At 53.7% G+C, this 16,952-nt stretch overlaps 1 protein-coding gene and 1 pseudogene across 1 annotated transcript in view; one reads left to right on the top strand and one right to left on the bottom strand.

Moving 5' to 3' along the window:
- CCDC88C (coiled-coil domain containing 88C) overlaps positions 1–16,364 on the bottom strand; it is a gene marked incomplete at its 5' end in the record, with an annotated part of 133,104 nt that extends 116,740 nt beyond the window's left edge. The window contains 2 exon segments of the mRNA XM_015571294.1: positions 9,961–10,069; positions 16,255–16,364. Coding sequence (XP_015426780.1) covers positions 9,961–10,069; positions 16,255–16,364 — 219 coding nt within the window.
- Positions 10,090–11,992, top strand: LOC102762300 (annotated as a pseudogene).
- Positions 16,365–16,952: the final 588 nt, after the last annotated feature.

The following is a 16,952-nucleotide window of genomic DNA, read 5'->3' as shown; positions in this document are numbered from 1 at the left end:
CGGACTGGAACAATGTACTTTCTGAATGGAATGACTTAGTCTCTGAACTACTTACTCCTGTGAGTCATGGCTTCTACTGTCACTAACACACGCTGAGGGCTGACACCTTTCCCTGTTGGTGACACAGACCAGGGCCTGCTGTTCACGAGCTGCACGCTGCGGCAGATAAAACCCTGAGGCCTCCAGAGATACCGTGCCTCAGACACCCGGTCCACTGTGAGCACACTGTAAGCGTAAAGCAAAAGCTCATGGTACAGGAGAACTCCGTGGGGGCGGGAGGCCAGCACGCAGGTGCATGGGTACCGGACCAATGCCAACCTCGGAGGGCAACTCCTGGAAGGGCCTCCCATCATCTGCTCACTAACAGCTGAGTGCAGCAGGGCCCAGAGAGGGGGCCTGCCCACGTCCCCCTCTGCCCAGCCGGGCAGGCACCATGGGCATGGGTACCTGCACCAGGCCCTGGTCATCCCTCCCCACAGCCCTGAGGCAGGCACTTGTCACTGGAGATGAAGGTGCCCAAGGCCACAGTCTGAGCAGTGAGCTCAAAGGAACCCTCTGCCTGTCCCTCCTGCCTCGTAAGCAGATGGGCTGGCGTGGCTTTTCTGACTCTCTGTGCGTGGATTTGTACTCCTGTCTCCCCAGCCTCCATTACACAGGGACTCGCCCTCCCCCGGCAGAACACAGACTAAGCCGGGCAGCCCCCGCAGAGTGGGCCCGGGAGCGCGAGCGAGCCACGGTTCGCTGACTCGAAAACCCGGCATGGCTTCATCTGTGCCTCACAACAACCTACGAGGTAGAGCTGAATGATGCACTGCAGGTCGCCTTGCTAGTACCAGTGCCACGCAGGTTTCTGGACTCCTGAAAGAATTAGATGCCCCAGCTAAACCATGTGGTAGGTGGAGCTCATCCTTATTTCTGCCCCCTCCCCCCGACCCCGTGCCTTCTCCTCCTTCCCTGCTGGCTGCACCTTCCTGGCCACCCCACAGAGCACAGGGCAGGGGCTGAGCTCCGGCCCCCAGCTGAGAAAGCAAACCTACCGCTCCCTCAGGAGCCTGGGTGGCAGCTCACGGCCCCCCAGATGTGGCGCCCCATCTCCTCCCACGGAGAGCGCCCCCCCCCCAATTTGGAACACCATCCCTCCCCCTCTCTCTGCATAACCTGCTACAACCCAATCACAAACCAACTGGATCCCTGCAGCCTACAGCTGGCAGCCTCGTGGCCCTTCTGAAAGCTCCCCGCCCCCTCAAAATATCACCAACAAACCCAGGATCGGGAGACGGGGCAGACTCTGCAACACCCCCAGTCTTGGCCGAACCACCAACCGAAGACAAGCACCTCGTCCTCATCACTGTCTTTCCCCTCACTGCTAGAAAAACAGGACCAAGTCCCCGAATGCCACAGCAAAGCAGCAGAAAACTCTGCCTTTCCCAAAAGAACAGTTGAGTAACAAAAACTGTTATTAGTCCTGGAGATGAGCCACGCGAGCCTCGCAGCCAGCTTCTCGGAGGGCAGAGCCTGCCCGGGCAGGTTCTCCAGATCTCCTCTGACAAACCAGCTATAACATCAAACACGCTGGTCTTGGCACGGAACACCAAAACCCAAGGCAAAGGAGAGGCAACTTTTTTTTCTTTTTTAAAAACGTGAAGAATCCATGCCCCATCCATTTCCCTCCCTTTGGTCACAAACAGAAGTGGTACCTCTCACCACTTCCTACCGCCCTGGCACTCAGGATGCCGAAAGAGAAGCTGTGCTTGCAACTTCCTTCACCCAGCGACGTGCTCCAGCCTCACACCTGGCCGCTCCGTCCTGAACACGTGAGGGATGGGGCCTAACGGAGGCCACGGAGCGCCCGCAAAGAGCCGCGGCTTCTGCTCCGTCACGGCTTCAGCTCGCGTTCTGCCCGAAGCGCCCACGCGGAGCTCCTGCCTGATGGTGGGCGGCCCAGCTTCCCAACCCCACACAGCTTTGCTGCTCTCTTCTGTGACGGGCTCAAAAACAGCCCGCTTTTTATTTTAAACAAAAGGCTGCAAATTAACAGAAAACTTGAGCAAAAAGTGAAAAGTAAATACACGGTGAGGGCACACGTATCAGAGACACGAGAAAGTCCAGATTTGTAGAAACGTGAGGATCTGAGTGGGTCTTTGGGGCCACCGCGTATTGGGCATTAGGGCTCAGTTTGTGCACAACACAGGGGCAGCCCGCAGGGACCCTGGTGGCATCCTGGGCACAAAAGGTAAGACTCTGGAGCTGCTCCCTCTCTGTGCAGGCAAAGGAGGGAGTGGCAGCTCAGGGACAGAATGGAAACCCCCAGCAATTCAGGGTTGGACTTCAGGCCAGGAGGAGGGACACACACACACACACATCCTCCTTCCTCCCCAGCCCCCTCTCCCTATCTCCTTGCTTTAAGCCTCCATGGCCTGGCGGAATGCCAGCTCTGCTAATTACCTCAGGCCCACCTTTCACCCCTCCCGGCCCCTGCCATTAGCCCCGATTCTCTGCTTCCGGCTGCTCTGGGGGGTGCGGGGTAAAGTCTGGGGCCAGCTGCTCCCCGGGTCCCACCCTGGGCCCAGCCCCGGAAGTGCTGGTTTCAGAGGTGCCTGAAGCAATCCAGTCCTTCCTCTGGGGCTGAGCTGGCGTGAAATCGGGTTAACAAGGGGGAGGCGAGCAGGAGCCCCTGCAGGAGCCCCCGCAGAAGCGGCACTCCTAGCCTGGCACCGCAGGCGAGGCATCTGGCTCAGGGTGCATGCCGCCTGCTGTCCGGTGGATCCTGCCAACCTCCCCAGAAGGCAGCAGGCCACCCCCCTGCATCAGTGATTGTGGAGAGCTTGAGTTTTAGAAAGAAGCTTCCCCAAGTGACTGAGGCCCCAAAACGTGTCGCTTCTGGGGCCGTTTCCTTATCTTCCTCATGTCACAGGACAGCAACTCCTTCCTCACAGGAGGCTAGAGAGCTCCCGCAGAGCGCAGGGCTCCCAGCGGGCACTGGGCGGTCTCTCTCAACCTGGTGCCTGGGGCACAGAGCTGAGTCCCAGCGTTCTCAGCTCCGTTCACTAGGTCCTGACAGCTTTTCTTCTCAACACACAAAGGAGAGAACAGAAGGAAAGCAAGTGCCCCTGGCGGGCTCAGGTCTTGCAGAAACACCTGCCCCTGGAAAGGTTAGGGGCCAGGCCGTATGTGACCAGGCGTCCCCAGCCCTGTCTGCTCCGTCCCTGGCCAGCAGGTGAGGAGTAAACACCTTCCTCCACTTAGTGTGGAAGACGCTGGCAGGCCTGAAAGCTGCCCCCGCCTGTGGCCTGTACGGCTGACCCAGAGCCACTACACGCAGCCTCTGGGAGCCCTGCCCGCAGCTTTCGAGTGATCAGTTCTCAACTTGGGGGTCGCGACCCCTTTGGGGGTCGAACGACCCTTTCACAAGGGTCGCCTAAGACCATCGGAAAACACATATATAATGACATACTGTTTTTGTGATTAATCACTATGCTTTAATTATGTTCAACTTGTAACAATGAAATTGGGGGTCACCATAACATGAGGAACTGTATTAAAGGGTCGCAGCATTAGGAAGGTTGAGAACCACTGGATTAGATGGATTCTCCCGGCAGATGTTCATGCAGGTGGGGCACAGAGCACGCTGCTGTCCACGCCCCCACGTGGCTAATGCCCCACGTGAGTCTCGTGGAACTCAGCCCCTCTCCTCTGCCCGCGCCTTGGTCCAGGGTCCCACCACCTGCCCTGACTCCCTCCTCCCTCCTCCCATAATCCACTCTAACTATGGGCACTGATGATTTCTTTCTTAAACTTCCCCTTGTAAAGGTTCCCCAAGGACTCCCGAGGTCTTCAGGGCGAAGTTCAACTTCCTTAGCAGGGCACTCACCCCTGGAACTCTGCCACCTTTCCAGCCTCAACCGTAGGCGCTCCCCACAGCCACTCTGAAGTGACTTCGTCTTCAGGCTGTTTTATGTCTCCATAGTATGCAGGTGCTGTTCCTCTCCCAGGACACCCCATGCACCCCATTTTCTGCCAGTCTAGCTCCTTGACAATCCTTCCAGATTCGGAGCAAGGGTCACCCCCCTGAGAAAGCTCTCCGTGAGCTTCGCCCGTCCCTGGCTGGGGAACTCCCTCCTACGTCCTGTGCACACGCAGGGGTTACAGCAGTTGGTTTACCTGGCCTCTCTCCCACCCACCAGATGTGAGCATCTTGGGCAGGAGAACAGCTTTTAAGAACAAGAGACAGAAAGAAAAAGAACCGGGTGAGCCCCGCCCACCGCTCCAGGCCACCGTCACTTCCTAGTTTCATCACTCCAGGGTAGAAAGGATGCGAGGCCGGGAGGCGAGAGGAAGGAAAGAGGAAAGGAGGGGTCCACGCAGACCACTGCCCTCCTCAGGGTCACTTCCCCACACAGACGGGAAGGCTCTCTCTTGGATTTTAGCCTGAAGGCAAACATTCCCAGGGAAGTGGGGAAGGCACGCTCCTGGGTCGGGTCCATAGCAGATGAAGGGCTCCCATGGCTGATATGGGGGACAGATGGGGGGGGCGGGGGGCACGGGCGTCTCTCTGGTCCTGGACCACCCAGCTCACTGCCTTCTCTCACCAGGGCCCGCTCGCCTGTGGCTGTCCTGCTGGCGATTCCAGAGCGGCATCCAGCCACTCTCCAACACAAGGACGGTGGCCCAGACACACAGTACAAATCACCTCAGGCCTCCTTCCCCATGGCAGGATCAGCCCTCAGCAGGGACCCGAACCCTGCATCCTCGCAGGTGCCATCGCAACGCACGAAGGGCACGGTCACACCGTCCAGCAGAGAAAAACAAAGGCCTATAAAAAGGGCAATCTGGGCCACCAGTAGCATACGTCCTCAAAGTATTCATGCCCTCTGACCCAGGAATTCCATGCTAGGAATTTATCCTAAGGAAACGAGAACAGTTGAAAAATTTATGTATCCAGTGTATTCATGGCAGTCTTGGTTATGATTCTGAGACAGAAATAACAGCATCAAAGACAGTGGTACAGCCACATGATGAAATGTCACGGACACACTAAAATCCGTACTATGAAAGGGTATTTAATGACACAGCAAAATGCTTACTACACAGAGAAAGGGAAGAAAGGTTACAATTAATGATCTCCACACCTGGAAACACGCACATACGCATGGACAAGAAGTCAAAAAGCATAAATACCCATGAATGGATTTATCCGTCTTTATATTTCCCCATCTGCAATCAGAAAATATTTTTATGATCAAAATCTTATTTTGATCCCTCCTCCTTCCCTTTTTCTCCTGACTCCTTCCCTTCTATATTGGCTACTCTTCTTCAGAATACAGACACAGGCTACAAAATCAAGAGTATCCACCTCATGTTCCTCCTCCTCAAGCGTTAAAGTCAGAAGCAGAGCAAGTAATCCCTCGCCTGCAAATCAATACCATGTGTCAGGCACAAAGCAAATGGCAGATACGGCCAGAGTGGCGGACGAGCTCCCTGACCACTGTCACCACCCACCTTCACTGCCACCGACCCTCCAGGCCACACGAATGAGGCCGGGCTACGTGACTGGACCCCGTCCCCACCAACAATGTACAAATGTACACTTCCTACTATTCTTACTTTTGAACAAAAGTCTTTCATTTTTGAAACCAAGCTTGCACATTTCTACAGATATTTCTCATGTTTAGTAGCCAGCCCAGGCTTATCTAAGACGAGGGCCATGCGGAGCTGACGGGTCTCAAAAACAAGGCTGAGTAGGGAAAAGGTACCGGCAAGGTATGGAAGTTCTACCTGAGGATGTCACAGGAATGCTTGCACGTAAGTATGCACACACACCTACATATATGTGCACAGATATATGTATACACACACACGGCAAGAGTATAAAAATGTGAACTGGATACCCAGCAAATTAATGATATGCGTTATCTCCAGGGAGGGAGGGAGGGAAGGATACCAGGTATAATGGGGACTTCTATCAGAAAATTTTTATTTCTTAAAAAAAAAACCAAAAAACAAACAAAAAAACGGTCTGAAACAAATATGAAAAATATTCACATATGTTCATATTCATTTGAATAACACAGGTGTTCATGATAAGCACTGGTACTGTTTTATTTTCAATTCTTCAAAGCAATGAAGGAAAGAACAGATCACAGAAGACAAAGAACCCCAGACTACTTCTTCTGCTGTTTCTTCTGAGATCAAGAACACTATTTGGGGGGAGGGCAAAGGGGGAGAATGAGGGACATCTGTAATACTCTCAACAATAAAAATTTTTAAAAGCCCAATGAAAACAGTCACATCAGCTAATAGTAACAGCTGACATGTAATAAAAGCCTACTCGGTGCCCCCTAAACACGAACAATAGTTTGGGTCTGCTGTGCCTTCTAACCATGGTGAGAGACCAGAAGCCAGAGGGCCAAGTTCAAGGAACTCATAATACAAAGCTTCCCTGAGGTGATCATAACTCTAAATCGTGGCCACCTCTGGTCACTGTGGGGCCGTAGAGTATCGGACTCCCAGGGCCCATCCTCTTCTTGACGGGTGCGAACTCAGAGGCCCAGAGAAGGACCGCCCCTGCCCCAGGGCCCACGAGGTGTGTTTCTGCGGTGCGGGATGCAGAGGAGCCACTGGGAGGACCGAGCTCTCTCTGTCCTAGGGGAACTGGCGGAAGGCCCTCTTCCAGACATCACTAGGCACGCTTTGTAGCCCGGGGCTCCCAGATGAGGGCGCAGCAGCATCCTCTGCAGGGCTTAAGCCGGAGGCAGGACCTCCACAGCAGGCCTTGGAGGGGCTGGTTAGAGACGCAGGCGCAGATGTGTTTCTAACAAGTTCCTTCCTGCTGGGCTGGGAACCCCCCTTTGAGAACCACTACTCTAGCCCACTGATTCCCGGCATAATGGGAAGGACGGTAAGACTCAACAGCTGGGGAACTTCTGAAAATACAGAGTCCCGGCCCCAACCCCAGAGGAGTCCAAGCCCCAGGCCAGGAGAAGGCCTGAGGTCCTGGCTGACACCCGCGGTCAGACTGCGCCTGGCCGTGTGCCTCCCACCCACCGCTGTCTTCTGAAAAAGGTCAAGGACAAGGTCGCCACAGGCTTTCAGGGGCAAAACAAGCTTCCTGTGCAACAAGACCACGCTACTGGAGAGAGACCCCGGCCGTCCTAACTGCCCCGGCCCCACGGTGCCGCAGGAAAGGACGGACGGGCAGGGTGAGAGCCGCTGCCGGGCAAACAAGGCCCAGGGCTGGGTTCCGTGACCTTGACGCGTCTGACTGAAAAGCCAGGGGCAGGAGGGCATCCCACGCTACTTGGGGATGACCGCTCCCCGTCCCTGGTCAGAGGAAGGCATGTTTTGTCTCACTGCATCCACGCCCCTCACAACAGGGGACGCTGGGCAGCACTTCTTTGGAAAACTTGCTTGAATGTCGCTTGACAATAATGACCAATTATGCTTCAGCCACAATGTCAGGTGGGAGGGAAAAAAGACAGGATACGCGATTGTGTATAAGGCACGACCACGACGGCGTGAAACAAAAACTATTCATGGGAACACTGGGAGGAAACGCTCAAACTGCTGATGGGGGTTGTCTTTCAGTGGTGGGATTCTGGGTGGGTCTTTTTTCTTGCTACCTGTTTGTTTTCCACGCTGTTTATAAAAAGCACGTACTACTTATATGACCAGGACTTTACTTTATAATGAATCAGAAGAAAAAAACACACAGCTCAACCTTGCCCACGCCTACAGGTGTCAGCCCAGCGGCAAGCGTCCTGCGGCGGAGGCTTGGTCCGCGTGAGCAGGACTGAGGCGGGGACGCTCTGCGGCCTTTAGCAGGTGCTTCCGCAAACATTTACCCTGGGCGCCGGGCTGGGGCTGCCACGCACACCAGCCCTGCCCTCGGCACGGAAGCCACAGTGCAGACGCCGAGCTAGGAGGCAGGGTCCTTCCTTCTCCCGCGATTCTCTCAGGGCCCGGAGGGTGGACTGCCGTCTTTTCCCTCCCGAAGTGGCTCCGGTGCTCTGGAGAGCTCTACGCAGTCCCCCAAGAGCCGCAAACTGCCTGCAACTCGACAAGGTCCCCAGCAGTGCTGAGCCCCCTTGACCAGCCCAGGCCTGCCCAGCAGGGCCGCTGCCCACCAGCAGCGTGCACCCTCCCCAGCCCGTGGGAGCGGAGGACGGCTTGTGCATGCCACACAGCCTGCACCGAGCCCGAATGCGGGCTGCTCACGGAGAGCCTCAGAAACCGCACCTCCGCCTGAGGCCCTCATCGCTGCCACAAGGAAGGGGCGATGACCTCGCAGCAACACCTGAGGCGGGAGGCCTGCCCGTCAGGAGTTCCACGTTGGCATCTCCCTGGTGTTGATTCATCTGAAACCAAGAGCCACAGGCCTTCGTCCCAGCAACTGGGGCACGTGCTGACTGTGACAAAGGACAGGACTGTCTTGTGCCTCCCGGACTCCCTCGATCTCAACACCTTTTCTCCTGTCTCCTTCCCATAATCCACCAATCTTGGAAACTCAGTTGTGCACCATCTGTCCACTCAGGTGCCTCTTCCTCCAAGAAGCCTTCGCACATGCCCCCCATGCAGCCCGAGTGAGGGTTCTTGTCTATTGCACTGTTGGCCCCATCCGCTTCCCTGGCACCAGCACACAGCATCAAAAGCACCTGCTTACCACGAATGGTGCCCGCAGCCAGGAATCAAGCCCCTCCACACCCAGACCCAAGTTCCAGGGCAGCACCACCGCCTCTGCCCAGCTTCCCCTGCCGGTGGCTGTCACAAGGGCAGCACTAGCTGAAACCCACCAGCCTGTAGCTTGCCCAGCCCTCAGTGTGGCTCCCCCCAGACAAAGAAACGAAGCCACTTCGGTCCCACAGTCCCCGCTCTCCCAGGCCCCGCCCTGGCTCCCGGCCCCTCCTCAGCGCAGCTGGCACTTCTAACTGAAAGGATGGGGTTGGTTGTGAGACTCCCAGAGGCTGCTCGGAGAGTCACGGTGCCGTGCGGCCAACAGGCCATGGAATGAGCACAGCCGGTGTCTGGCCCAGGATCTCGGTGAACCTCGGCATGAAATGGGGCTTGCTGATGAGCACTGAGTGGTTCTTAAACCATGTTCCCTGGGGTCCCAGGAACCCACAGGGATGCCCTGACGGGAGAGGGGGCTGAGCAGAAGGCACCAGGGGCCCCCAACCCCCAAGTCAATCGGAGTCATTGGGTGTCACCTGAGACCTTAAAAAAACTCATATGGGGGGGAGGAGGGAAGTTTCAGTGCTCAGAAAAAGTGTGAAAACCAGGGCCCGGAGGCGCAGTTTCGGTCCATATTGCATCAGCACTGGCCATGTAAAGACCACAAATATCAAAGACTTCACCCCACCTTCCCAAGGCTGGGGTGGGGATTTTAACAGCCCTTCCTCATCAGGTCCTCCTACCAGGAACTCTTTGCTAATGAGGTGTGGTGAGCACGGACAAGCGGGCATTCCACACGGTGAACCCCAGCGCTCCCGTCTGCAAGCTGGAGGCTCGCCGATTACAGTCCTGCCCCAACATAACCCTTCTGTGGTCCCATATCTCCTGCAACCCCTCGAACTGCTGCTGTACAAAGACTCGCTGAGCTATGGGTGATAACCACATCAGGGTGCCCATCAGGGTGCCCCTCCCGGTGCCCATGCCAGCCACTCCCGAGCGACTGGTGCTTGGGGCCACAGTGACGACCCGAGGCTCATCTCTGGGGCCCTCACAGCACCAGACCCAATGCCTCGCACACCATTCAACCGACATTCCCTGGACGAGGTAAAGCAATTCAACATCTGACCCTCCTCACAATGCAAAAAACAGATGCCAGTGAGAAAACACACCAGCTGTCAGCAAGCAGAAGCCTGACCGTGAACACATTTCCTCCGGGCTTCCTGTGGGGAAACCGTTTGCGTGGCGGCACTGCCAGGAGCACGAGACCCCTGGGGGGCAGAGAGCGGCCCTTACCTGGTAGTAGGTCTTGATGTTTCTCACCAAGATGGTCAGGTTCTGAATGCGGAGGTTCACGTCGTTGTTCACGTGCTGGTTGATGCGCTGATTAGTCGGCCTGGGGTCTCTAGGGGGAGAAACGCGAGAATGGAAATGGGGTCTCCCAGCACTGACCGCACCTCCCTTCCCAGCGCTGGGCAGTCCTCGCCAAGCCTAGGTGAGTGTGGGGCTATAACCAGGGTGGCTCCAGGCAAACCCTAATTCTGCCCCTGCTGAGCTGTAGACCTAAGACACATCACTGCGGCTCCCACAAGCCCCTACCCTCCTCACGCCCTTAACCAATGGCATTTCCATTCCCACTGCTAGCAGCACCCCTCAACCACCACCAAATGCAATGCAGACCCAAAACGTTACAGTGTAAAAATCAACAACCTACCCCAAAATATATTTCAAGATTAAAAGCTGAACACACAAAAATATGAGTCATCAAGAAAGTAAAAGGGGAAAAAATGGTCCATGTTCTGACTTAAGTCAATAAAAATCGTTAATGTTCTACTTCACATGGGTTCCCTTCCTCTGTCACCAGCATCGGTCTCACGCTGACCCTGCCTGTGGTTTACATTCTAGGGACACGATTCCACCGGGACAAACGGACATCAGTCCGTGGCACCATCTGGTGTACCACACAGCCTACGGGAAATGCTAACCGTAGCGAGACAAGTGATGCACGTGGGAAACCCCCCAAGCGTCATTTATTTTCCGCTCTCAGGCAAAAGTCCGGCCTGGTCATGATGAAAGCAGTCATCTGAACCAAGAGACTTATAATTTCACTCATCTGTGTCTGTACAGGATGCGTCTCAAAAGTCTCCGAGTGATAACGAAGGTTTCCTATCTGAAGAGAACAGACCTAATAGGACAAGTCAGCTGCCACCTCTCCTGCTTTTCATAACAAAGCCCTCCCCCACGCCTTACTGTCCCCAGACACAGGAGGGAGGTCTAATTCAAATGAGGGCTGTCTTCATGGTTTCACCTGTCACCCGAGCCCCGTGATAAGGGCGCTGAGCCTCCTGGGAGCTGGTCTGATGGAAGAGAGGCAGGCCTCTTCCTCTTTCGGCGGTAACCCGCCCCCTCGATACATGAAGGGGGGTTTGGGAAGGTATGGAAATCAATCTCAATGACACTCGGCTCATTTGGAGTCAATAATTAATACAAAATTGACAAACAGGAAAAGAAAAACACAACTACAAGTAGAAATCATTTCAAATGTCACTGGAAGTACATTTAAGAAAAACAAACTCTTCGAATTCGACGGAGCCTGGAGATTACAGGGACTGAGAGTAAACCACTGAGGGGTGAAGTGATGAGAGAAGCTGCCTTTCGCTCTCCGAGGCCAAGTTCACAGCAGGAAGGGGCGCGAGCACCACGGTTATCCAAAATGTAAATGAAGCCCACAGGAAGATGTGCGCGAAGAAAGAGAATGTAGCAGGGGTCCCTTTGCCGGGATTTGAACGTTACCATGAAGGAAATGACAGTAACGAAGTGACTGGCCTAGCCAGAGGTGGGGAGCAATTGGCTAATTAATTGAGGAATTGTGCCGAAGCAATGGGACCACTGGTGGAACTACCCTCGCTGCAGCCTTCTTTGTTACTTGGGATGAATCTATGAAATAACCAACAGGCGTGTAAATGCCACTGAACGTATCATTCCCCGGATTGAACGTACCCCTACTTATATCATCACGGCGCTGGATCAGAGAAGAGTTCTATAGATCAAAGAAAATAGAGGAGAAGAGAAAGATTCTCAAGGGAAAAATCTGAGAAGGACTTGGAGCAGTGAAGGGCAGCTGGGGAGGTGGCGGAGCCAGCAATCTTCTAGCCCGCATGTGGTATTTTGTGGAAGAGCCACGCTCAAGGGGCCGAAGAGCCACATGTGGCTCGCGAGCTGCGGTTTGCCGACCACGGTTCTAGCTGAAGAGAAGGATGAGGTCTTCCGTTTGAACAATCTTTCCTGCGCTGGTTCTTTCAGAAGTCCTAACATGGCACCATTTTAATTTAAAAAAAAATAATCAATTAAACTCAGCCATGACTATTTGATAGCTGCACTATGAGTCCCCACCTTGCACTGTGTGTATCTGAACCCCTTTACTCGTTACGTGCAATACTCAGCCAGGGATCTTATTCAATCACTCTAGAGCCCCTAAAATAGTCAGTGGGTCCCGTGGGGAAACCAGAGGACGTCTTTTCAATTATCATGTGACAACATTTTTTTACTATCTCCACACAGTAATAGAGTCTGGCCAGGCTACACGTTACATGTCCCTCATGGAGCCATTCATGCATAGAAAAAAAAAGGTTAACGGTTCAGTGGGAATTAATTTAGGAATAGAGGCGGCGTTCAGAGTTTAAACGGCAAAGGCACTTTTAGCTGCAGAATGTGGCTCGCGAGCTGCGAACGATTTACCTTGATGATGCAATTCTCCCTTGACGACAATACATTAAAAGATAACAAGCAATTTCTCAGAGTGACAAATGTGCTTCTTAACGTAGTAGAACTTAGGGAACATGCAAGGCTTTTTCTGTTTTGTCGTTACTGTCGCCTCAGCTTTCATTTATGTCAGACGGGGACCACTGCAGGGGTGCCAGGAGCCACAGGGCCCCAGCTCACACAGGGACGCTTGCTGCACCTAGAAGACACTCCACGCACCAGGGTGGGGGCCTGGGCTCGGACCATCTCTGCTTCTCCCATCAGTTCTGAAGAGTGGTCGCTAACTGAAACTACACTCCCCAAGAGCCCTGACGTTTACTACACGAGCAAGTAAACTAATTATCAGGATCATTAATACTCCCTCCTTTAAGGCTCTCAGGGTAAAGGAAGGTTATTAGGAACCAAATCAAAACAAGCCGACTACGGTCTGTTCCCACTCTGCCCGGGACTGGGTAACCCCCTCCCCTCCGTGCTGCGGGAGATGCATCAAGGGCTGCTGATTCCGATCTGGGTCACATCAAACGTGTCCACTCCCACAAGTATACACACACACACACACACACACACACACACAGAGTTCTGGGCCCCACATTAATGACAACGATGATGACATTTGTTGGGCATTTTCTATTTCCTGATCTTTTTTAATCCTCTCCAAATCTATAAAGTACCATCCCCTTCTTACAGAGCAGAAAATGGAGGCAAAGAGAGTTGAAGTAAGGAATTTGCTCAAAGTGAAAAACTAGTGAGTGGCAGAGCGGGGGATTTGAACTTGCCTGCCTGATGCTAGAATCAAAGCTCCTAGGTAACTTTGCTACGAGACAGTGAAAAATGTGTCCAACGTGAATCAGACACCTTCTTTTCCCTTGGGTACCAGGAGGTACCCAGAGACCGCATTGACAGAGGAGCTATTCAGCAAGTTTCCCATGCATCTCCATCCGCGCCACCCAACGCCTCACTCCCATTCAGGAATTCTCCTAGACCGGGGCCTCCCCTGAAAGCTGAGCTCACAGGGCTTTCCTGCTTCCCGCACTGATGTCACCTCCCCGGGAGGCCGGGGCCAAGAGACTACTACCACGGCCTTCTGCAGTTGCCAGACACAATGCCCAGGTGCAGTCACGTGAGCCCCAGCAGCCTCCATATGGCTCTGAAGTGTCAGGTGACATGCCTCTTATCTGAGCTCCAGCAAGCCAGTTAGCATACCGCTCTCTTTTCTCAGGGCCTACCAGCCCCGGGAGAACTGATCAAAGCAGGTGAACAGCACAGAGTCGAAGCTCCCAGCATGGGTGGTACAGCAGAGCAGTCTTACCTGCTGGGTAGCTGACATTTCTCCCATTTGGCAGAAGTGAAAACGGAAGCTTAGCTTAAGTACAGTGTCAGATGTGGGGCTAGGACGTGCCCCCCGGCCCGAACCTCGACCCCAACCCCTCCTCCCCCGCGAGTCCAGTTCTGCCCTAAAACACACTGGGAAAGGGCGAAGGCTAAGAATTACCAGCAATCTAGGAGACTAAGATGTGGGAGAAAAGACTGAAGGAAAAAACCCACCGCATACGGGATGCTTCAAATCCTTCCTGGATTAAGATAGTATATACGTAACTGAGTAACTGACACTAACGCCTTCTAAGTGGCAGGCACTGTGCTAAATGCTAACACATCATCTCATTTAATCCTCACCACCATCTCTTAAGGGAGGCACTTTAGTTCCCATTTCACAGATGAGGAAACTGAGGTGATGAGGGCCATGCCCGGTGTCAGGCAGCTAGGAAGAGAGACACCTGGACTTCAAACCCAGGCTGGCTCCCTCTGTGTTGACACTACGGCTGGAATTCTTTTCTTTTCTTTTTGTAATTGAGGGAGTTTTTACATAGAGTAAAATGCATTGTATCTTAAGGTACAGTTTGATGGGTTAAAAAATGAAACATACTCCAGTCATTATACAGAAAACTTCTACCCCTCCCAGTTCTCCTGCATCCCTTTTCCAGTCAATCCCCACCATTCCCAAAGGCAACGAATGTTCTCATTCCTACACCTGGAGCAGGGTTATTCTCGGCACCAGTAGGTACATTGTGCTTCTGGGGCCACTCCCTCCTGATGTCCTCCTCCTGGGAAGCCACCCCAACGGCTTCCCTGTGGTCCCTCTTCTGTGCCTGGCCCTGACCAGAAAGACCCAGAAGCCCTGCTTACGGCTTTAAGCCCAAACTAGTCAGCCCTCACTTCTAGGCTGGTTACCTTGGCAAATCACTGAGGAGAAAACAGCATTTGAAATTTTCAAGGAGGCGGCAAGAAGCCCTACAAACTGAATTTAGCCGAGGGCCCAGAGTGGACGGGGCATGATGAGCTGGCATTTCTCAAAGGAACGTCCAACAAGCTTTCCTGATTTACAAGCAAGTGAAAAAGCGTCAGGAATTCCAAAGTTCAGGGAAGAAAGAGAAACAATCCCCGGGCTTTTGTTCTCCCTCTGCCTGGGTGTGAAAGCTGAATGAAAATGCTGGGGATACTGCTGATTTTTTTCATCAACAGGCTTGGGCTTGGGTAAGGACAGGTTGAGGTTTCACTGGCCACCGCACCAATAGAATCCAGTAATTTTGGGGCGGGGTGGGAGTGGGGTCTAAGGGAATGGGGAATAGTTGCCAGAACTCAACCATACCACCAGACAACCCAAGATAACTCTCCGTTGTCAGCGTTCTGGGAGAAGGGCTGCCAAAGCCAACTGACGTGTCCTTTAGAATCCAATCAAACACAGGATTGGTACGACTGGTAGTGCTTTTGAAAAAACCCCATTAGAACGGAAGTGTCTCTCCCACAGCCCGATTCCACACAACTCATTAAAACAAAAGGAGCAATGTTCTTGGGGAATGTCTTAAAACAGATCTTTTTAGGTAAGTCTACTTAAATCACTTTCTGAATATGCCAAAGCTAACTCCTCCTCCCCCTCCTGCGGGGGCCACAAAGGAAGCCAATTCTCTTTAGCTATAGGGTTTATTATGCTCAAGCCTGACACTTAGCTGCAGGTGAGCATAAGGGACTGATCCACAGAGAACCCTAGGGTGTTTTCTTTTCCTGCAAGAGTCTAAGAATCAAGTGCCACTGATACCAAGTTCCCGCATCTCCCCTGCCGTTTCTGAGTTAAAAACAGAGTACATGCAGCAGGAGGAGCCCACACCCACAGGTGGCGGGCCAGCAGTCAGACAGGCCCTGCAGGGTTCAGCGACGAGAAAGGATGTGGTCACACATTCTAGCAAACAAGTAGAACTTCCACCAAGACCCTGCTGGAGGGGCATGCTCCGAGTCAGTCCCACGGCATTCCGACTCCGTGCCGCTCCTCACACAGTGACTTTCAACCCCGCTCATGAGAAGCGACTTAACCAACGGCACATGCTATGGGGCCACTGAACATAGAAGATGAAATGAAAGAGAGCCTAGAAACACAGGCGTCCCAACCAAGAGTGAAACCTTAGTCACTCACAGATGCTCCCGACCCACCCCGGACACTTCCTGTAACCAGACACTGTTCGTTACAGTTCCCTGCTCCCTAAAGACATGTTTTTTAAAATTTCATCGCTTAAATCACATGAGGTGGTTTGAAGTTCATTGCACCATCTATCTCAAGTATTTGGTAGTCCTTCAATTCCCTATTTTCTTCATCAAACAAGCTGCCAACCTTGCACTGTCCTGGAGTTCTTCTTACCCCAACTAATGGCGGCAAAAAGGCACTTGATACTGAGATGCCAAGAACCCTCCCATAGCAACCTCAGGCTCCATCTCTACGACCTTAAACCAAACCTGAAGAAGCACTGTTTCTGTCCTTTGTCCGTGGAGACCACTTACATTTGCAACATGATTTGGTTCAAAAAGATGCCATCCACTAAATCCATGTACATAGTCAGGTTGTCCTGGTTGCTGCTTCCAAATGGGCCCAACGTTTTCACCTGCGAGGAGGGGGATGTGGAGAGAAAAGGCAGGAAAAGTCACCCCACACGCGCCCGTTTGAAGCTCTTCAGGGCAAAGGCGGGGAGGGCCCGGGTGGGCTGAAGGGGTCACCGCCCCCCACCACCACCCACGCTTCGGTAGGCACCAAGCCCACCTTTCCCCAGGGCCTGTCTCCTTGCCCCGCTCCAGGCAACAGCCGCGAGGCTGCAGGAGGAAAACTTCCTCGCTACTTTTCTCCAGCGTCCCAGAGCAGGGGGGAAACAAAAAAATAAAAGGGACTTTTCAACCAATTTCTCACGTCTCAGAGCTACTGGAAATCGCTGCACCCACCCCAGCCTGTACACATGTTCCCACTCGGAGACACCCCTCCCCCACCCCCACCCGTCACCGCCATTCACCGGCTGGTCTCGGGTTCAAACACTACACGAGGATATGCTGGGGAAGTGAGTCCTTTTCCCGAGTGGTAAAGCCACAGAGGCCGGGGGGACCTCTCGGACCCCGTCCGCTCCTGCACCGGCAGCCCAGTGCCCCGGCGGGAACAGGTGTACCCACTCTCAGGGCAGGCAGCGCTACGGGGTCCTGCAGCGGGCGCGCCG

Source organism: Myotis davidii, unplaced genomic scaffold (assembly GCF_000327345.1).
Source record: "Myotis davidii unplaced genomic scaffold, ASM32734v1 scaffold732, whole genome shotgun sequence".
Taxonomy (NCBI): domain Eukaryota; kingdom Metazoa; phylum Chordata; class Mammalia; order Chiroptera; family Vespertilionidae; genus Myotis; species Myotis davidii.
The sequence above is the reverse complement of the archived record's forward strand: the minus strand, read 5'-3'. Positions and strand labels throughout refer to the sequence as shown.